A 22,737-nucleotide genomic window follows, 5' to 3' on the forward strand; every position below is an offset into this window, starting at 1 on the left:
CGCCGCCTCGCTGCGCTCCAGGCTCTGGGGAGAACTGAAAGGCTTCCCCTTGGAGCCAGAGGCCTGCCTTCCGCCCCGCACAGGCGCGAGCGCCAAGCACCAGCGCCATCCTTGTTGCAAAATAGGTACCACTTTACAGAGCCTGGGAACCCGCCTAACTCCCAGACCCCGCCACTGCGCAACCTCCCAAAGCTGGGAGACCGCGGAAACCTTCCGGGTACATCCGCAAAACCCTTCCCCAGGCTTACGTGGCCTGCGGCGGACGGGAAAGGAGTGTGGGTAATCGTGTGAACAAGCCTCCGTTACAATTGGTTCCGGGCATCCTTGTGGTTCCCCATGGGTCCCCTGACAGGTCCAGATTGGACCAGAGACCATGTCTTTCTCAGCCTTGTACTGGAAGTAACTAAAGGGAAGAATGACAAGCCACATGATATATTTCAGAGTGGTCCTATCAACAATAGAGTCAATTCTGCTTGTGTTTCAAGTGCTTTCTGTGCGTTACATATTCTATACTATTGGGTACTAACTGTGTTTCATATATGCGTATGTGTGTATATATATATATATGTATAAATAATAGATGTATAAATAATATAATAAGTGTAAATAAGATATGTGTGTACATATATACATATAGAAAGAATAAGGGTGGGACAAAAGTAGGTTTACAGTTTGTATAGAAAATAACACAATAATTAATAAATGATAATATAAGAATAAACTTTCACGTACTCACAGCTGTAAACCTACTTTTGCCCCACCCTATACATAGGAATGGCTAAAATATAATTAGGTAGTTATAGGCAGATTTTCAACTGCCTGGAAGGTCGATGCCCCTAACCACCACCCCCACATTGTTCAAGGGTCAACTGTACATATTTTTAAGTCTATCTGGAATTAAAGAAAAAATCTAAATGGGATAAGAAGAAAATGCACAAAGTATTCAAACTATTTCCTAAGCAGCTGACAGTGTGTTTTAGTGTCAGATTTAGCTAAAGGAAATAATGCAGTAGATCCACTTACATTTGAATTTCAGATACACAACAAATAATGTTTTAGTACAAGTATGTCCCATAAATAATAATACAAATGGTATTTGCATGGCTCTTTCCCTTAGTTTATTCCATTCTCTGCTCATGCATCATCTTTTCAGAGAGGCAGTCCCTGACCACATTATCTGCAATGGCACCCTCATCATTCTCTGTCCCTTTACACTGTTTAATTTTCTTCAAAACACTCATTCTTGTCTGATATTATATATTTAGGTAATATATACAAATATGTTTAGTGTATGTCTCTCCCCTTTTAAAAAAATATATTTGTATTGATTTCAGGATGGGAAAGAAGAAGAGAGAGACACACACAGAAACATCAATGATGTGAGAGAATCAATGATTGGCTGCCTCCCTTCAGAATCTGAGTTTCATGGACTGAGACTTCATTTTGATGATGACTGTATCCACAGTGCCTACAACATTGCCGGGCACAAAGAAGGTACTAAATTATATGTATTTAATGAACAAATGAATGGATTTTTGTGTCAGCGTTAATAGTAATTTCATTCTGTCACATATTCATAATCAACCTTGCTGTTTGGTCTTAGTCCTCCATTTAAATAGATTGGCTCACTGCAAAATGTCCATTCTTAATTCTTTCTTTTGATTCATTTCTTATTTGATTTCATATTGTCAAATAATTTTTATAAAGAACTCATGGGTATTATAGTCCCTCATTTTCTCCATATTTGAAATATGAAACTGTTACAGAATAGTAAGAAGCTAGGAAAATTCCAGTACAAACAGAACAGGGAAACTGAGACATAAACAGCAGTTTGTGGCCATCTAGTAAATCCTATCTTCCCTAAGTGGTCTGCTCTGCTTACCTACAAAAATTCATTTCCTAACCATTGGATCCCCTTTAATTACAAATAATTTTTAATTTTAGTTTAGTTTTTGCTGAGATAGGGGTGAGTGACATGGACAGAAGGGAAGAGAAGCTTCCTGTGCTTTGAATTAACAGATTTTCATCATACTTCATTTAAGGTTCCACACTTTTAAGGTCTTTTCGTGAAAGAAACCAAAATCCTGGGGGCAACTGTAGTGCTGATCATACTGGTGCAAAAGAAGTTGTATTGAGTGTGTCTTCCAATTGACTGAGTGGTAACCAAAACCCATTTGATATCAAGTGTGGCAGTTACTGCCATTGTGATCTGTATTTCAAAGTTAAGTCCTTTTAGTTTTAGTCAACTTAGCTACTTAAAGGTAAATAGATCCTAAACTTGCAAAATGTACTTTGTTCTAATACCATATGATTTGATTTATATGTGGTATCTAAAGAACAAAATAAATGAACAAACAAAATAGAAACAGACTTATTGACAAAGGACAGACTGATGGTTGCCAGAGTGGAGGCGGGTTGGAGGACTGGGTGAAAGAGGTGAAGGGATTAAGAAGTACAAATTGGCCCTGACCGGTTTGGCTCAGTGGATAGAGCGTTGGCCTGTGGACTGAAGGGTCCCAGGTTCGATTCCGGTCAAGGGCATGTACCTTGGTTGTGGGCACATCCTCAGTAGGGAGTGTGCAGGAAGCAGCTGAATCGATGTTTCTAACTCTCTATCCCTCTCCTTCTCCCTTCCTCTCTGTAAAAAAATCAATAATATATATATATTTTAAAGAGAAGTACAAATTGGCAGTTACAAATTAGTCATGAAAATATAACTTATAGCATAGAGAATATAGTCAATAATATTGCCATAACTATGTATGCCAGGTTGGTACTAAAAATATTGGGGGAAACACTTCATAAGGTATATGACTGTCTAATCACTATGCTGTACACCTGAAACCAATACAAAATAATATTGAGTGTAAACTGTAATTGAAAAAATAAAATTTAAAGTTCTTAAAAAAGATGTACTGTAAAAATGATGTACTTTGTCCTATTTTCTAATATTTTTTGCTACTAAATTTTGAGGGAGAATGACTCAAAAATGGTCATTAATCTGCTAACTAATTTTGTTAAGTACTCAATTGCCAGGCAAATACTACCATCTGTTTTAGTTTCTTTTATAACAACACACTCCTACTTCCCATGAAATGTATTTATATTAAACAATGAAACTTTCATAATTTTAAATCCTAGTTTAACAAAACCAGTCTATATATATAAAAGGCTAATATGCTAAGTGTCTGACCGTTTGACCATTTGACCGCTAGCTATAATGCACACTGACCACCAGGCGCAGACGCTCAATGCACAGGCATGGAAACATGGAACAGACTGATGAATCTCAGAGGGAAGGGGTGAGAGGGGAGGGCAGGAAGAAATTAACCAAAGATCTTACATGCATACTAGAGGCCCGGTGCACAGATTTGTGCACCAGTGGGGTCCCTCAGCCTGGCCTGTGCCCTCTCACAATCCAGGACCCCTCGGGGGATGTCGGACTGCTGGTTTCAACCCGATCCCCACAGGCCAGGCTGAGAGACCCTACCGGTGCATGAATCTGTGCACCAGGCCTCTAGTGATGTAATAAATCCCACATAGTTTGTTTTCCCACAATATAACATCTTGGAGAAGTAATCGAGTAATTTCATGTGACTTTCTTATTTCCATGTGAAAATACAACTGTATCACACTATTTTAATGCTTTACTATGTGGCTTTACTTTATTGAAGAGAATATAGAATAGATTGGGGATGGATAGATGGTGATATCCTTGTCTGATTTCATGTTGAAGAAAATTAGATATAGTTAGATCTGTTTTATCCTGATGAATATTTTCAGTAAGGTTTGTAGGAAAGAAGCACAGAGATTCCGACTGAAAGGTAAATAGGTGCAAATTCAAGTTTTTGGAAACAGATGCAATACTATCCTATACATATTTTTTAAAAGAAAATTATACCCATGAGTCCTTTCATTGTCAAAGAAAAAAAACTACTATTTTGGTTCCTTAGTTGAATATGATCATTAACCAACCTAAAGGGAAATATTTTGCTCTCCAAACACCATCAGTCCTGTTGCTTCATTCATCATGGTACTCAGTTGGAAGTGTATTATGAGAGGATTTAAAAAAAATTATAACTATCCATAGCCAGTTTGGCTCAGTGGATAGAGCATCACCTGCTGACTGAAGGGTCCCCCCTGGGTTCGACTCCAGTCAAGGGCATGTATCTTGGTTGCAGGCTCCTCCCTGGCCCAGGGCCCTGGTCGAGGTGTGTGCAGGAGGCAACCAACCAATTGATGTATCGCTCTCACATCAATGTTTCTCTCTCTGTGTCTCCCCCTCCCACTCTCTTTAAAAACCAATGGAAAAATATCCTCGGGTGAGGATTTAAAAGAAATTACCACAACTCATTCATTCATTAAACAATTACTGAACACCTACTATGCAACTGACACTAAAGCCCTCTGAGTAGGAAATGCTATGTAAATAAAAATAATAAATAATGCAAGTGTTAATATTATTCATCATTCAAGGTACAGCTCGAATGTTAGCATTCAATATACTATTCCCTTCTCTGTATTCTATACCTTGTACAAACACTTTGGTCCGTGTTCAGGTATCTATCTACTTAGCTCTTTGAAAAGGTAGAGACTTGGCTTATTCATGTTTGTATTCTACAGAACCTAGCATAAGATTTGGTACAGATCAAACAAGGTGGTCAGTAAACAACAGTTGAAATGAAGGAATTACAAGTACTGCATTGCATCATTTAGTAGTCAATTAAGAAGCTAGTACTTGACCAGACACTAGATTTATTTCTTAAAAATAGTTACTGTAATGTAGTTATTATCCTACAACTTGAATTATCATAAGTTGATGAAATCTATTTGATTTTATTTATTCAGATTATATTTCAAGGTGGTTTATCATCTAAGAAACAGGCTAATAGAGCAGTTCCAAACTTGCTGAAGAAATGAAACCCAGATAGCCTCTCAAAGTTTTTACGCCCTAGATGCTTAAACTGAATTTAGATGAAAGCGTCTAGCTTCCCTTGCATCCCTAAGGCTCCTCATGACTACATTGCCCTATCTTTCCCTTTCCTTTTTCCCACCCTTTCGCCCTCCGGAAAGGGCCGAACATTCCAAGGGCTTCCCAGGCTTCCTCTGCCCCCTTACGGAAGGAGCCGAAGACTGAGAGAGAGGCGCCAGAGCGGCCCGCCTGCAGCCGGGGCCGTTCCGGAAAGAACCGAGTGCGCTCGGAGGTGGAAGGCGCCTTCGATTCCAGCGCTTCGCCCACGCGCTGTGCCCTCTGTCGGTGGACGTGGGGCAGCGGTTGCAGCGGTGGCGGCAGGAGGCGGTAGCCGCGTTGACGTGGCCCAAGACTGGAGAGACGTTTAAAGGAGGAGCCGAATCACCACGGGAGTCCGGCCTCTTGCTGTTGGAGAACTCCCACCCTTCGGCGCGGCCTGAGGAGGAGAAGCGGCGACGCGGAAAAGCAGGCATGGAGAGTAGAAAACTGATTTCTGCTATAGACATTCAGTACTCTGGCAGTCTGCTGAACTCCTTGAATGAGCAACGTGGACATGGACTCTTCTGTGATGTTACCGTTATTGTGGAAGACCGAAAATTCCGGGCCCACAGGAATATTCTTTCTGCTTCTAGTACTTACTTCCATCAGCTCTTCTCAGTTGCTGGGCAAGTTGTTGAACTAAGCTTTCTAAGAGCAGAGATCTTTGCAGAAGCCCCGGGTAGGCCCGGAGCGTGGGAAGCCTTCCGCAGAGGCCCACTTGGCGTTTTCCTTGCACCATAACCTGCCTTTTTGTGCCTCTTTTTCTGCTCCTTGTCCCTACTTTGTTTTAGAGCCTTTCTGCCGGGCCCATCCTCCCCTTCTGTCCTCCTCCCGGGGCATAACAATGCCGCCTGCTCGGCCTTATCCCCTCCCAGCACCCCCACCTTCCTCTTCGCCACCTTCTACTTTCCCCAGCTAGCCTTATTACCCCCGCTTTCACTGTGCTGCTCCTACCTCTGCCTGTGTTTGCGAGACGCTGCCCTTTTGCGTGAAAGGGGGTTAAAAACCTTGGTTGCAGCCGGCCGGGTGCAAATGGAGAAGGGGGGGTGGGGTGGAGGAAGGAAGATGGGGTTCAGCTGCTGTTGGGAGCCGCGTGTCGGTTTGTTTCACTCCCTTGCAGCGGATGTCGTTTCTCGCTTTTCCACCATCACTTGCCCCTCCCCCGCACCCCCCCCCAGTCAAGGATTTCTCTCCCAGTGGTGCGGAATGGCTTTTCCACAGTCAGGTCACAAATCAGACCGATGTGTGCTGTTCCTGGGCCCACCCTAACGGGGAGGAGGGGAAACCTAAACAAAATGAAACCAAGTCCCAGTGTCATCGGAACATGTCCACTTCACGCATTCCTCCATTGGAAAAAAAGAACATTTGCAAATGACAAAAATTGTGGGATCCTATTCAGAAAACCCATCTATCCACTGAAAAGTGACTTCTTTCGAAATCCCCATATTTCTGAAGCCCTGGTTGCTGGCTCGCTGTCCAAAGGTCACCCTTTCTGATGAATGCCTAACCTGGAATTCCTTGGTACTGTTAACAAGCAATGCCTTGTTACTGATGATGATTTAAGTCCTTGATCTCTAGACTCTTCACTTTTTATAAGCTATAATTTTGAAATATTGAGAAGATATTTGAAATGCCTCTGCCTTCCATGTGTCCAGGGTGTCCCAAAAAATGTATACACATTTTAACAGCTGCTAGCTCAATTTTGAAAATGAAATGCATTTTAATAAACACTGCCTTTATAATTATTCAAAGTGTGTGTATACATCTTTTGGGACACCCTATATATAACTTAAGCACTGCAACAATGGTACTATTTTGGTAATTCTAAAGGGAAATATTAGCAATAAAAGTATTTCTTTACCAAAAGTACTTATCAGCTAATTTATATACATTTATACTAGAGGCCCGATGCACAAAATTCGTGCAAGAATAGGCCTGCCTTCCCCCGGCTGCCCTCTGGCACCCGGGACCCAGGCTTCCCTCATAGCCCCGGCTTCATCCAAAAGGTCGTCAGGAAGGATGTCCGATCTAATTAGCATATTACACTTTTATAATTATAGATACTAGAGGCCCGATGCACGAGATTCGTGCACTGGATGGGGGGGCCCTCAGCCCTGCCTGCATCTTCTCGTAGTCCGGGAGCCCTTGGGGGATGTCCAACTGGCACGGAGGCGGGAGAGGCTCCTGCCACCGCCACTTTGCTCGCCAGCCTTGAGCCGGCTTCTGGCTGAGTGGCGCTCCCCCATGTGGGAGAGCATTGAGCATCTGCCCCCTGGTGGTCAGTGCGCATCATAGCAACCGGTTGTTCCACTATTTGGTCGATTTGCATATTAGCCTTTTATTATATAGGACTAGAGGCTTAGTGCACGAATTCGTGCATAGGTGGGTTCCAGCCGGCCCGCCCTGATCGGGGCTGGTCAGGGGGAGGGGCCACGGGAGGTTGGCCTGCCAACCCTGCCCCCATTCATGGGGGGGGCAATCAGGGGTGGGGTTGGCTGGGGGGAGGGGCTGTGGGAAGTTGGCTGGCCTGCCCCGCCCCTGATCGGGCTGGTTGGCCCAGTGCACAAATAGCGACTGGTCATTCCAGTCATTCTGGTCACTTGGCTTTTATGTATATAGTTTTATTATATAGGATAGGATAGGGTGTCCCTGAAATATGTATATATAATTTAACAGCTGATAGTTCAATTTTGGAAATGAAATGTATTTTAATAAACATTGCCTTTATAATTATTCAAAGTGTGTATATACATTTTGGGGGGACACCCTATGTATTTTAACAACTCAGGATCATTGTGACTGGGAATATCTATTAAGAAGTGCAAAAATGTTATTTACTGACATCCCCCCATTTTTTCTAGAGCAATATCTGCACTGTTCCAATAAGCTTATTTTCATTTTCACTAACTCATTTGATGCGAGAATGTTCTCATACCAATGTACATAGTTCTTTACTAACAAAATGTTTTCGTGCAAATAGGCATTAAAAAATGGTAAACTTTTCTTTTCCTTTATCTTACTTTTTATGGTAGCATCTGTTGACTTCATTTGGCACTCTTTAATATTCCACCTCTGGAGATTGTAAGAGAGGTGAGGGGAAGGAGGAAGGGAATGAAGAAAGGAAAGGATAAGAAAGGTGTTTACTGGTTTATCCTAATGAGGCATCACAATTTAAATAAGAATAGAAGAATAATGGGATATTTAGAGGAAATAATTGTCAGTGCTTATAAATGCTGATTTAGTGATTGGCTGCAGGGAGTATTTTTTTTAATATGTTCTTAAAGATAAGTTAAAATTTAGGAAGAGTATATATTTCATACTCAGTTTTGTATACACCAAGCATATCAAACTTGTGGCCAGTGGGCCACAAACTTTTCTGACATTTAAATCATTCATTTACAGGTGAAATAACTTTTGTGTTCATGATGAAGATTTTTCTTTAAAAAGTTTTAAGACAGCTAAAACTTAATTCTTAACTCTTCTTGAGGAGAAAACAAAATTGGAACTAAGAAAATTAATTCTAATCTTTAAACATTGCTTAGTGGTGATGCATGTATTTGAGATGCAAAGGAAGAGATTACTGTTCACATCTGTAGATCAGTTTAAAACTTGCTTGTCTCTTCTCAGGGGGAAGTCATGAGATTTGACACATGGTCCAAAGCCCAACCCATATGAACAATTTATATAAAAGCCAAAAAGTTATGCCAAACTTCAGTTAAAACTTGAACAAATTATTTAATGATGTTGTAGCTAAAATTCTGAATGGTAAAATACTTTTGCTTTTCTTTCCTAATATTCTTTCACCCCTACCTTCTCCCTTTCTCTAATAGGCATGGAGAGTAGAAAACTGATTTCTGCTACAGACATTCAATACTCTGGCAGTCTGCTGAACTCCTTGAATGAGCAACGTGGACATGGACTCTTCTGTGATGTTACCGTTATTGTGGAAGACCGAAAATTCCGGGCCCACAGGAATATTCTTTCTGCTTCTAGTACTTACTTCCATCAGCTCTTCTCAGTTGCTGGGCAAGTTGTTGAACTAAGCTTTCTAAGAGCAGAGATCTTTGCAGAAATTCTCAATTATATCTACAGTTCTAAAATTGTTCGAGTTAGATCAGATTTACTTGACGAGTTAATTAAATCAGGGCAGTTGTTAGGAGTTAAGTTTATAGCAGAGCTTGGTGTCCCATTGTCACAGGTTAAAAGCATCTCACGTACAGCTCAGGATGGTAATTCAGAAACCTTACCTCCTGGTTCTAGTGACAAAAACCTTGAAGTACAAAAATCAAAAGACGAAACCCAAGATAATGGGGCAACTATAATGCCTATTATAACAGAGTCTTTTTCCTTATCTGCTGAAGATTATGAGACAAAAAAGATTATTGTTACTGATTCAGATGATGATGATGACGACGTTATTTTCTGCTCTGAGATTCTGCCTGCAAAGGAGACTTTGCCAAGTACCAGTGCAGTGGCACAGGCCCCGCCTAACTCAGGCTCTGTTGCTATTTCAGATGTTGCACCTTGTGCTAGCAATAACTCCCCTGCTTTAACAAATAACACACCTCCTCAGAAACTTCCTACTCCTGTGAACCAGGCAACTCTGAGCCAAACACAAGGAAGCGAAAAAGTGCTGGTATCTTCCACCCAGACACATCTGACTCCTAACATCATTTTGTTAAATCAGGCACCACATACTACGCCACCAAATGTCAGTCCTTCACTTCCAAATCATATGCCTCCTTCAATCAATTTACTTGTGCAGAATCAGCAGACACCAAACAGTACTGTTTTGAAAGGAAACAAGGCCAATGACGACGAGGAGGAGGAAATTATAGATGATGATGACGACACTATTAGCTCCAGTCCAGATTCGGCTGTCAGTAATACATCTTTGGTCCCACAGGCTGATACTCCCAAAAATACCACTTTTGATGGATCACTGGTACAGAAGATGCAGATCCCTACACTTCTGCAAGAGCCACTTTCCAATTCTTTAAAAGTTTCAGATATAATTACTAGAAACACTAATGATCCAGGTTTAGACTCAAAACATCTAATGGAGGGTCAGAAGATCATTACTTTAGATACAGCTACTGAAATTGAAGGCTTGTCAGCTGTTGGCAAGGTTTATGCAAATATTGGTGAAAATATTTATGACATAGTGATCCCTGTCAAAGATGACCCTGATGAAGGGGAGGCCAGACTTGAGAATGAGATACCAAAAACAATTAGCAGTGAGCCAGCCAACAAACGTATGAAAGTAAAATATGATGATCACTATGAGTTAATAGTAGATGGAAGGGTCTATTATATCTGTATTGTATGCAAAAGGTCATATGTCTGTCTGACAAGCTTGCGGAGACATTTTAACATTCATTCTTGGGAAAAGAAGTATCCTTGCCGTTACTGTGAGAAGGTATTTCCTCTTGCAGAATATCGCACAAAGCATGAAATTCATCACACAGGAGAGCGAAGATATCAATGTTTGGCTTGTGGCAAATCTTTCATCAACTATCAATTTATGTCTTCACACATAAAGTCAGTTCATAGTCAAGATCCTTCTGGAGACTCAAAGCTTTATCGTTTACATCCATGCAGGTCTTTACAGATCAGACAATATGCGTACCTTTCTGATAGGTCAGGCACTGTGCCTGTAATGAAGGATGATGGTATTGGGTATAAGGTTGATACTGGGAAAGAACCTCCAGTAGGGACCACATCCACTCCTCAGAACAAGCCAATGACCTGGGAAGATATTTTTATTCAGCAGGAAAATGATTCAATTTTTAAACAGAATGTAACAGATGGCAGTACTGAGTTTGAATTTATAATACCAGAATCTTACTGAACTCCTTTGAAATATCAAAGTTTTGGTTTGGATTAAGGGGCAGGGCTTTCAGAAGACCTATAAAACAAATTAAGAAATTTTATGTGACACGTCATCTGAAGGTAGTTTAGCTGGATTATTTGTTAATTTTTATTATTTGTTAATTTTTAGAAGCAAATTATTCTGAAAGTTTGTAGAGATTGAGAAGTCCCACCCCCAAGTATCTGTTTATATAGATAGCTGTCAGCTCATTTAAAAGGGGCAAATAAAGCTTGGAGAGATAGTTTCCAGAATAGAATTTAAAGCAGTCTGAATGTTTTTTGAAAATAACTGGAGTTATTAGCATATCCTAGTATATCTTAAACTTTCCCCTTCTATGTTAGCACTTTACTGCTCAATCCTCAATTTTCTTAATATTGAGACTATAAATGTGTGTTGTGTTTGTATATGGCATAAAAAGTAAACAAGAACTTCTGAAGTTGTTCTGGAAATTTTTGAAACAAGGTTCCGCGTGGTTGTGTGTTCTGCTAGTCCAAATGGATAGCAACCTCCTGCCTCCTTCCATGAAAATGGCCATGCAGTCAAGTCTCATCAGAAGAATTAGTTTAGTTCATTAGATTTAAATCTTGCTTTTATTGCCATAGTGTGGAAAAGACTTTGGTGGCTGGGACTAGTGTATATATATCTTTGCTATGTGGTCTCTGTGGTAAAAAATACTAATCTCAGTAATGCAGACAGGAGGAGATGAAAAGTTCTGTTGCATTATTTTTTGAATTTTTGCTCTTACATGTTAGAGGCAGAGTGGGAGTGATTGGATATTGCCTTTTTGTTCATTATGGTTAAAAATAGTCCCATGAAAATTTTCAAATTTTGAATCTGTAAGCCACCAAAATAAATCTTTAATTCTGTATAAATCTTTATACATGATAGGTTCCAGAAATGAGACTCCTACATATTTTGGGTAGGAGGCTACTGGCATATATTTTTCAATATTCATATTACTTAGAATCTCTAATAGGAAGTTTTCATTTGAAATAGCTGAATCAGTGATCTAGTACTTATCAGCAGGACCTTTTACGTTTTTACCCTTTCGAAAATAAGTTCCATTCCATCTGCAAATTGCTGCAATGTTATAGCAATCAGAAACTATAAATGGAATGTAATATAGGCTTGTTGATCCCCATTTATCTTGAGACCAGTAAATACCACCTTTTTTCCTTTTTAAATGACACATTTTTAAACATTTAGAAAATAAAGTCAAAACTTATTGAAGTGCTAGAACTAAAAAGAAGGTTGGAAAATATAGCCTAGCATTTATAACAAGATTAACTTGTTGAACTTCTTCTGTAAATGACTTTGCAAAGAAAAAATTTTGATACTAAAGAAGATTGTTGTGCATAGTTATTAGTCATGTGTAACTTTGCTTAAGTATTTCTTAATTCAACATAGATATTTTCTTTCTCCTTAACAATGTATTTTTAAAAATAGTCTATTTCTTGACTTCAAACTTAAAGCTTTAATCGTAATTTCTCATGTATACATCATTCTTCCGATGGTAAACTAGATTTGAAGATAATGGTTTCAGTGTTTCTAAAGTTGGTAGCTGAGGGTATCAGGCATCAGTATTTGCAATAATACAAGGAGAAAGAAAAATAACCTGTTGCTTATTGAGGCTTAGAATGATGTACATCTGTTTTCTGTTCTGTGAGTCTATACTGTCAAAAACCATTTTGTAAACTAATCCTTGGAAAATTTTAAATTACCTTATAACTCAAGACTCGGCAATCTCTGGATTCACAATATCTGTTTCCTTTCTGTATAGATGTTGATAGCATTACTCTTTGGCTATAGGTGCATTCTGAAATATTTTCAGTGGAAATTTGAGTTTCATTAATGCTATTTCACCAGTTAGACATAATTACTCTACAAGTGTGAGTGATACTGATGCCAGCAGGGCTTCCAGACTTTTTAGACTTAAGTGCTAGGTAAATTAGTTTGTCATCATAAAACTTGGTATTTCCTACGGGCTATTATGTCAAACCAGGAATTCTATAATGGAACACTATCCATTCTGAGTAATATGGATATTATTTTTTGCTTCTGCTGTGCTTTATGTAAATTCTGAGTCTTGAGATTTAGACTGTGCCTACCAAGGTATCTTCCGGAGTTTGGGGGGAGGAGGAAAACCAGAAAATTAAATGGTATTTTTGCCAGAAGACTCTTACTTGCATGTATATCAGGGTCTTCAGTTTTTCTAGACGTTTATTTAAAGTTTGGAATTCCATGTGGAATATTCTAGTAAAGGGTTAACACCCTTTACTCCCAGTATTTATTAGGTTGGAAATCTGCAGCAAGACACTGTATAAAACTTATCGTGGGTTTTCTTATTTTATCCTTAGTTTTCTGGCTATTGAACTTCACTTTTTCTTTCAAGTTTGCATCAAATTTGGTTCTGTGATAAATTACCCATAAATATTCTAGATAGGAACTATTTGAAATAGCAATTTGTTAAGATGACAGAAAGTGAACTGCTCAAACTAAGTGAAGATGTTTAAATGATCATTATCATTTTGGTGGTAATTATTCCCCATATGCAACTACTATGAGGAATTAATGCTGCATTGTTTCCTATTGTACCAAAAAAGATAAAACAAATGGTAAAAATGACCCAAGGTATTTTGTATGGTCAAGGCATGCATATTCTAAAAAATTAATTGCTATTCAATAGCACTGGCTTCCTCACCTCTGTCAATCATATGAAACCTTGTTCATTTTCACCTAATGCTGTAATATTCATACTTGTACAATCTTCCCTATCATGACTTTTAAGTTCTACATTTCAACTGTTACCTGATATTAGTTCGTAGAGATTCATATGGCAAAAATAAAATGTTTTGTGATTTTTGAGTGCATTTTTTTACAAGACTATCTGTCAGAAGTTATATAGACCTTTATATTCTGTTGTTTTTTCAATTTTTTGTAGCAGGAGATTGGAGCTATTTATCTGATGATAGCAAGGCAGAATTCTTCATTAGGTTTTGTATGTTGGTTATTTGCATGCCCAATGTATCCTGAACCCTGATACTCAAAAGTGAGTCGGCTGCTGTCTGTCACTTTAGAGCAACAATTTTCAGCCTTTTTCATCTCATGCCACACATAAACTAATTACTAAAATTCTGTGCCACACCAAAAAACATATATTTTTTTGCCAATATAACAAAAAATAGGCATAATTTTGGTTCATTCACACTGGACAGGTAGTGTGTTAGCTGTTGTCAGTTTTTTTTATTTGACAATCTAAGGGAAAAGAGGTCCGTGTCCCTGACTAAATAGGTACTGCGTGTTTTAAAAATTCTTGTGGCACACGGGTTGAAAGTCACTGCTTTAGAACATTTGTGACAACCTTTGTAGTTTCCATGAAGACGTATGTAAGTGGATAAGGAGGAGGATAATTTTATTAATTTGAAACATCACAAAAGCAGTCTGGATTTCCAACATGGCAGTGATAAAGATTTTAAGCAACATCCAGTTTATAGGTTCTGGGTTAATATTTTAATATTTCATGCCCAGTTCAATACTTTAAAGCAGAATTAGGAATAAAGCAGTAAAGATTACAAAATGCAGTCAAGGTACATATTGGAAATACAAATTCCTTCATTACAGCAAATGTTTTGCAAAATAGTAAAGCAGCAAATATTAATTTTTCTAAGGTAACATACACTTCATGTAATTTGATGTAATAAAAAAGAAGCTGCTCAAATTAAGTGTTACAAAATCTACTGTTTCAAGTTATTTTGTAAAGTAAGAAAAATACATAGAAATGAGTCAGAATTTTAACACTTTAAGAAATGTGATAAATGTAGGATATACTGTGTAATGGTGCCTTTAAAAAATTAGATACAGATTCACTAAAGCAAAAGGTAAAGTGTAAACAGCAAAATATTTAATTGAATATTACAAGTTGATACTTGTAAGTCAATTGGTTATTAGTCCCTTTTGAAATCCAATAGAATTTTAATGTGCTCAGAACTATAGAAAATAATAGTAATTTTATATAACACAAAAAGATTATAGTTTTTCAGATTTGAAATTTGGATGAGACATCGTTCATGGTGCTGAAAATTAAACTGAATGTCTTGCAAACATTTACTGTGAACAGTGAGTGCACTTGTTGTGCCTTGATAATTCTTGATGGCTGGGTGTCTGCAAGGTAGATGGGAGCACCAGCATTTGCCTGCTAACTCTAATCCATCAAGTCAGGAGGTAGCTAAATTGGCTGGAAAATTTTCCAGTATGTTCTGTTTGCAGAACTGTCTAATTAGGTACCCTCCTATAGCCCCTGTATTTTTACATGATACAAGTCTAGGGTTATCGATCTTTTTTTTAAAATCAATCCTCAGGTTAACATGAGATTGCAATGAAAGTGTTCATTTTGAAGTGAAGGCATGAGTGCCAAAGTGTTAAATCCATCAGGTTGATGGTTTAAAGCTATGCCTAATCAAAAGAACTGCATAAATACCTACGACAATGTGCCAGATGGATTTTTAATCAACAATAACACAATAATTTGTCAAGTTGGCTACATTTGAGGTTTTGCAGATTTAAAGCAGCATTGTAACACTTTCATAATCTTGAACACTGTCATAATTGGTCTCAACAGAAACGGGACCAATAAGAGCGGTGGCATTAAAACACAGATGATCTTTTGGGGTAGAGTGCAGGATACGTGCGGTTTGCTAGGGTTGAAGCACAATATTTGAAGATTAAATAGTCACAAAGATTAGTAACAATTCATGTCATGAACCAAGATCCTAATCTAGCATTTTAATTCTGAATTTAACCATAAGATTTATATCTGTAGCAAAAGTTTTTTGTGATACTGCAACATGTAGTAGAACCACTGTCTCCTAAGTTATCAGATGTATAACAGATCTCCTTAAAACAACTCACATGTTGCTCTCTGTATTTCAGTGCTTCCAGAACAATCAACCCTGTTTCCCACTACTTGAATGGATATTGCACTTTTCCCTTTGGGAGGTACCAACAACAAAAGCTGAGCTGAATGATCACGACAGCCATTTTTATAATACTCATAGAGAAGGAAAAGTTATGGGCAGCTTTTTACAACATCCAGACACAAGTAAACTAAGTCCTAGTCAGAACTCTCTGCATTGGAACTACTGTGTAGCCCCATCATCTGGGAAATTTTCCTTAGGAACTGACTTTAGTAGTAGGGAAAGATAGGGCCTATAAGCCAGGTACATCAGCCGAGGTACTAGGGTGGCAATCTGCCAAGGACTTGAGGACAACACTCCATTTACACAAAATGAAACAGATGACAACCACACTTTAGCTGAATACAGAGGCAGAGCCTGTAATACAGGTCCAAACATGACAAGCTTCTTGCTGGGCTGGCTCCCCAGCCTTGCTTAGAGCATGTGTACTGTTCTTCATGGAAGTCCTGGGTTCAGCCTAGCCACCCCTGCTCAGCACTGATAACAAATAAACTTTATTCCTATCTTTCCCTAGCCTGGCAGCTGTTGTAAAACTTGAAACTATGCATAAGAATCACACTTGAAATTGTGTCCCCTATACACTTCCACTAAAGCAGAAATACAAAAGCCACAATAATCCCAATAGCCAGCGGACATTCCTCTTTAGGGGCTGTAAGGTGGTGGCTTTTCAAAAGGCGGGTAGTAGGGTGGAGAGTAACGGGGTGGTGCACTGGAGGACCACATGTAGCTGGGTGAAGGAGAGGCAGACTGGGGCTCATCAGAAAGTCCAGAGGGAGGCGAGGGTGGAAAGATACCAGAATGCTGTGTAATGAAAATAAAACAACATCAGTTTGGGCAGTGAGGTTGTAATTCCCCAAAGTCAGTTGTTATTTAAAAATGAAATGTAGACCAAGTTTGTTTCTGTTTGGAACAACAAAGAGCTAAAACCACAAAGTTAATGAGGGGGATGAAACTGGGCTGGTCTCACTTTCTCTTGGTCACTCAAGCTGTGAAGCTCATGCAGAGATATCTTGGACTCCTTCTACCTCTCTCGTTGAACCCCTTTTCCATGTTTATAACTCAAGCCTTCAGTACCTCTCTCTGAGCTATGGCAATAGCATCCCAACTAGTCTTCAAAAAGGTAGTTTGGGCCTTAAGAATATTTGATGTTAAGTCACTAATACATGGGGAAGTCTTTGCTACAAGAATATATCACAGAGCCCATCTCATAAACAAACCAACAAAAACTAAGGTCAGAGAGGTTAAATGGCTTTCTTGGATCTGTAGTCTTGTGTGTGTTTTTTTAAATCCTCAACCATGGATATGTTTTATTGATTTTTAGAGGGAAAGGGAGAGAGAGAAACATTGATATGAGAGAAACATTGATCTGTTGCCTCCCGTATGCACCCTGACCAGGGATCAAACCCACAACTCAGGTATGTGCCCTGACTGGGAATTGAACCCGCAACCGTTTGGTGTATGGGATGATGCTTCAACCAACTGAACCACCTGGCCAGGGCTGGATCTGGAGTCTTAATCTAAGTCCAACTTCAATTTCATCTTAACTGTGGCCCACCCCCTCAAGAACAGGGTAGGTGGGAGAGAAAAGAACAAAGGCATGAATAAGAGGGTGGAGCGGGGGTTAATGGGGGGGATAAGGACACATTTGTAATACCTTAACGAATAAAGAATTTTTTAAAAAAGGGTGGAGCAATATGTAAAGTTGCAGAGAGACTGAGGATTCCATTTTACTTTGTGTTGTCTAACTGGTGGTCTTTGAAAAGGGAGCAGATTTGGATTTAAGAAATACCAAATGAATTGGCATGTTAGGAGTCATTTGCCCCTTCTCTTTCCCTGGACCCTAATGATTTTTCTGCTCTAAAAGAGTTGGCCTGTTTTGTTCATTGCTGTATCCTCCAGAGCTCAGAACAGAGCTTGGCAAGTAGTAGGTACTCAATAAATATTGAATGAGTGACTATAACTTCAGGAGTATGTAAGATGAACTTGGCATTTTTTTTTTTAAATGATACCTATTTTCAAAGAATATGGTCACATCTCATGGGGATCATTGCTTTGCTCCAATGGTGGAGCATGGCTGAGACCTGAAGGCTGGAGGAGGCTGGAGGGATGGCAAGAGGCAAGAGGTCAGTTTTAGGCTCTCCAGAAGAGCAAACATAAGCTAACAAACAGGGCTGGAGAATGGTCTCAACTCTAGGAGGAGTTGGTATACTTTTTTTAAAAACCCACTTACACCAAAATTTCTCAAGAGTTCAAGTACTGTTTGGAGAGGTCGCACCCTTACTTTGTTCAGCTTGCCAGAGTCTGAGTAGATCATGTATTTTTTCCAGGCCTGGAACAATCTAGAGTCAGCCTGAGACCAGCTGGCTGACTCTCCTCATCCTCAGTCCTGACCACTGCCCAGGTTTCTAGGCTTTACTCGAGACACTGAAATATCTGTCCCTTACCACCTAATGTTAGGGCTGAGAAGAAATTGTAGCTGCAATCTTCCCCCTTCCTCTCCCACCCCACCCATTATTTCATCTTGAATGAAAGATTGACAGGTTCATACAACCTGCAAAGCTGTTCAAGGCAAAACAACTTGAGGCAATGGATTCAAGCCAGATTCCTTTCTAAAATCTCAATTTTTCCCTCCCTCCAAGGGAATATGTATCAGTATGGTGATTCCCTAGTTTTTTACTCTGTGCCCCAGAACTCTTTCTCCTTCTCTCCCTCCTTCCTCTTCTGCTGCTTTCTTCAACTGATAACACTGTCTTAACCAAAGAGGAGAGCAAAACCCCACCAGGAACCAGATCTCTGCTGGGGGTGTGGAACTCTGTCCTTTGAATCCAGCTCTAGGATGGGTAGAGTCAGGAGGCCATTTTCATGTGTTCCCAGCCACAAAAGGGAGGGGCTCATTTCCTACAGTGGAGCCAAAGGCAGTTCTGTCCTGAAAGGCATTCAAAGGCTTCTGTGGGCAGCAGCTGCTGTGGGTGGCAGTTGTACACTTTGATAATAAAAGGGGGTGGTACAACGGCCTTTGGTTTTCACTTCTGAGTTTCATGTTTGGGAAGTATTAGCAGGGGGAGAGGTGGAATGATTCTCACTTCCTTTGAGGCTGCTGGGAGTCTTAAGGATAAAATTGAAGGGCTCTTGGCAGAGCTACAGGGCTCATTGGCTGCAGTCCACACACCCTTGGGGTTTGAGTTGTTGGGGGTGGGGAGGAAAGGCCCACAGTACCAGTGCATAGTTTCCTAGCAACAGGCAGGCACCTTGGGAAAGATCTGGCTTTGTTGCAGCTGAGGAGCTGGCCTGGTGCAGTTTGGTTCCTGCCTAAGAGTCGACTTTACTAATGGGACAGGCAATTCAGAAGAACAGAGCTTTGAATCCTTGCACACCACAAAGCATGAAAACCATCTAAAGAGCCTACTGCTAGGCCTAGTCGGCTCAAACTACCCAAGCTGCTTCTTAGAGGCTGGGGTGCCTACAGGCTGATGGCACTAAAAGAGGACCACCACCCTTTCAGGACACACACAGCTCTCTTGCATCTTTGCCTGCCCCCTCTCTGCAGGATGGCTGACCCATACTCTACAAGACCAACCTGCATTTCTGTTACAGTGGGCTTCTCTCTTCAGAAGTACTGGGAGGCAGTAACTCAGAAAATAGCCCTGGCACTGACCAGGTGATAAAGGTTACCAGCAAGAGATGCTGTGTTCCCAGGGGAAAATCCAGAGTCTCCTGGTCTTTGCATTCCCCCTCTGTTTCTTCCCCAGAAAGAAAAGCCAGGGAAGATTGAGAGAAGAGTGGCTAAAAGGAAGAGGAAGAAAAAGAAGGGAGAGGTCAGAAACCTGAGAAAGGAGGAGAATAAAGGAAAACCTTGGCAGGAGGAGGGAAATAAAGAGAAAAAGTTGAGTGGCGGCAGCAGCAACACTTTCTAAGGCTCTTAGCAACCTGTGCTATACACCACCTCCCCCAGGAAAGCAGACCTTTCATTAAATGGGTCCAGTTTAAAATGGGTCATTTTTTCATGGCTAAGATGAAATCTAGTGTGTACCCTCATGTGGTTAAATAAAGAGCATAAACAGAGGTGCTTACAGTTTTCATAGGCTTAGACTTTTGTTTTAAGCTAAACTTGGCAATTCACCAAATGGACAGGAAACAGATCAGTCCATGGTTAGAATAAAGCAGGGGGACTTGCCCAGCAGCTAGACCGGGAAGTATGGCTGGAATCCTTAAGTGGTTTACATAAAGTTACGCTGGGTTGACTTTCCCAGGAGAGGTAGAAACTGATGCTTTTGACCTGATAGACTTTGGACTACTTGGCTGGAGCTGAAGGACAGGTAATGGGGAAATGAGTGCAAGGGGCAAGAGAAGTGAGTATTGGGGTGATGAGCAGGGAGGCAAAGGTAGTTAGTCTGTTTATCTCCTTCCTGCCTTCGGGGATGTGGATTTCATTAGAACAGTGGTTCTCAACCTTCTGGCCCTTTAAATACAGTTCCTCATGTTGTGACCCAACCATAAAATTATTTTCATTGCTACTTCATAACTGTAATGTTGCTACTGTTATGAATCGTAATATAAATATCTGATATGCAGGATGGTCTTAGGCGACCCCTGTGAAAGGGTCATTCTACCGCCAAAGGGGTCGAGACCCACAGGTTGAGAACCGCTGCATTAGAAGCAAGAACACCTTGGAGCCCAATGTTTGAAAGAATCCTGTTTCTCCAAGCTCAACTCTCACAGAATCCTCAGGGCCAGCTGACCAGAAACAAGTGCCTGCTCATTTCTGTCCACAAGAAATGTTTCCCAAGCTTCCTAATTGGACAGCTACCCAGTAAGGGCATGACTTTGAGGGGTTTTAAACAAAACCCTATAAATCTCTTTCTTCTTCCTTCTATCAGCTTCAGGGTAAAAAGGAAGCAGAAGTCACCAGAATAGTCCTATTTGGAAATGAGCAGAAAGGAGAAGTCATCCAGAAGAAAGTCTAGAAAGGTCAGTTTTCCTGATATGACTTGGGCCCTTTTACAATCCAAGAAGAGCATAGGGAGCTCTGGCTTTTTTGGGGTGGGGAGGTGAGGTCTGCACTTCTGGTGGTTTTATTATAAGAGCTAGTGTACATTTTGTTGACTGCCTTCTTTTTAAAATTTTTTAAAATTTATTAATTAAATAAGAGAGAGAGAAAGAGAGAGAGAGAGACTTGTGTTCCACTTATTTATGCATTCATTGGTTGATTCTTGTATGTGCTCTGACCTGGGATTGAACCCACAGCTTTGGCATATTGGGAAGATGCTCTAACCAACTAAGCTACCTAGTCAGGGCCTGACTGATTTCTATTTATCTGAGAACATAAGCAGATGTTCCTCCATCCTTTTGGCTTTCTTGGGTAAAGACTGGTATTTCCTCCTATGAAACTATAGGGGAATGGAACTTAGTGAACACAAAAAAGCTCAACTCAAACACTAGATTAGAACAAAATACCATTTAAGTTCTAAAGGGAAGCAAATCACGTAACATACCCTTCATATCCCCATCAAACAACTATAAAGTCTTCAAAAGGAAAATACAAAAGACAGTTTGAACCTAGGGAAAGAACTAAGAGAGGTATGTGTCCCAGTAGCCCCTGCAGTGTTGAGCAATTTAATAATGTAATAAGAGACCCTTTCTGAGTCATGATTAGGAAGCCCATAATTTAAACCAGTAGAAATATAAATATCTTAAAAATAACTGGGGGAAAGATCTGTGCTGTGTTCAAATGTACAGCTTTTCCAAAGAACCTCAAGCCAATCTCTCAAGTCAGACCTGGATACAAACCCTTGCTTTCCACGTAACATCTCTGTGGGGTAGTCACTTACTTTCTCCATGACTTAGTCATCTCATCTTAAAAATGACAATTACAAGGGTATTTTCATCAAAGGACTAAGCAAGATGATATATATAAAAACACGTCTAAGCATAGTGCTTGATACATAGTAAGTGCTCAATGTATAGCAGCTGTTATTAAAAAGTAGAGGCCTCCTCAAATCCCTGGAGGCCCTGCTATGAGCCCATAGTGTAGGTCTGGGTGAGGTAGCTAGATTTGGATCCCTGCCCAGCCAGTGTTGCTCAGTGGATTAAGCATCATCCCATGGTCCAAGAGGTCTCCTGTTGGATTCCCTGTCAGGGCACATGCCCAGGTTGTGGGCACAATCCCCAGTAGGGGGCATGCAGGAGGCAGCCTATCAATGTTCCTCTCTCATCAATGTTTCTATCTCTCCTCCCTCTCTATCTAAAAATCAATAAAAACATATTTAATAAATTTGGGTCCCTTTGCTGGGTTAGGTACCCTGTTTTTGGGTTTCCATAGCACTCTTGGTAATAGTCTATTTACTTTTGTCCTCACTGCTGTCCCCTATCACTCCCTCAAGTCTAGAGACTGTCTCATTCATAATGCAGGGCCTATGCCTCAGTTTCTCTATCCACAGCTCTTAGCACAGTGCCTAGAACATGGGAACACAATGTAAATATTAGCTGAACTGAAACCAATAGCTTGAGTCACCACTGGCATTGTCAATCTTGCCTTCATCCCTGGAGTAGTGTTTGAATGAGGAATGATAGAGAAAGAGATGTCTCCATACTCTAAGATAGCGCTTCCTATCTTACTTTTTAAATAAATCTTTTTTGTTCAGATTATTAGTTGTTCCTCTTTTTCCCTCCTATAGGTGGCATTGTCCTTGCCTTCATCCCTGGAGTAGTGTTTGAATGAGGAATGATAGAGAAAGAGATGTCTCCATACTCTAAGATAGCGCTTCCTCCCTTACTTTTTAAATAAATCTTTTTTGTTCAGATTATTAGTTGTTCCTCTTTTTCCCTCCTATAGCTCCCATCCACCCAGTTCCCACCCCACCCTCCTCCCTCACTCCCCACCC

At 40.2% G+C, this 22,737-nt stretch overlaps 2 protein-coding genes across 4 annotated transcripts in view; one reads left to right on the forward strand and one right to left on the reverse strand.

Moving 5' to 3' along the window:
- Positions 1 to 5,405: 5,405 nt before the first annotated feature.
- Positions 5,406 to 13,748, forward strand: ZBTB33 (zinc finger and BTB domain containing 33). Its single transcript, XM_005884671.2, has 2 exons — positions 5,406 to 5,441; positions 8,842 to 13,748. Exon 2 carries the CDS (start codon positions 8,844 to 8,846, stop codon positions 10,860 to 10,862), a length of 2,019 nt encoding a protein of 672 aa, XP_005884733.1. The 5' UTR covers positions 5,406 to 5,441; positions 8,842 to 8,843; the 3' UTR covers positions 10,863 to 13,748.
- Positions 13,749 to 14,278: 530 nt separating this feature from the next.
- TMEM255A (transmembrane protein 255A) overlaps positions 14,279 to 22,737 on the reverse strand; it is a 56,235-nt gene continuing 47,776 nt past the window's right edge. For all 3 annotated transcript variants that reach the window (XM_005884669.2, XM_005884668.2, XM_014532119.1), the window contains one exon: positions 14,279 to 16,657. In XM_005884669.2, coding sequence (XP_005884731.1) covers positions 16,499 to 16,657 — 159 coding nt within the window. In that variant the 3' untranslated portion in view covers positions 14,279 to 16,498. The remainder of the gene's footprint in view (positions 16,658 to 22,737) is intronic.

The sequence above is a fragment of the Myotis brandtii genome, unplaced genomic scaffold (assembly GCF_000412655.1).
Source record: "Myotis brandtii unplaced genomic scaffold, ASM41265v1 scaffold846, whole genome shotgun sequence".
In the NCBI taxonomy this organism is placed as follows: domain Eukaryota; kingdom Metazoa; phylum Chordata; class Mammalia; order Chiroptera; family Vespertilionidae; genus Myotis; species Myotis brandtii.

Coding starts and splice junctions, on each gene's coding strand:
- ZBTB33 (XM_005884671.2), top strand. CDS start 8,844: ATGGAGAGTAGAAAACTGATTTCTGCTACAGACATTCAATACTCTGGC.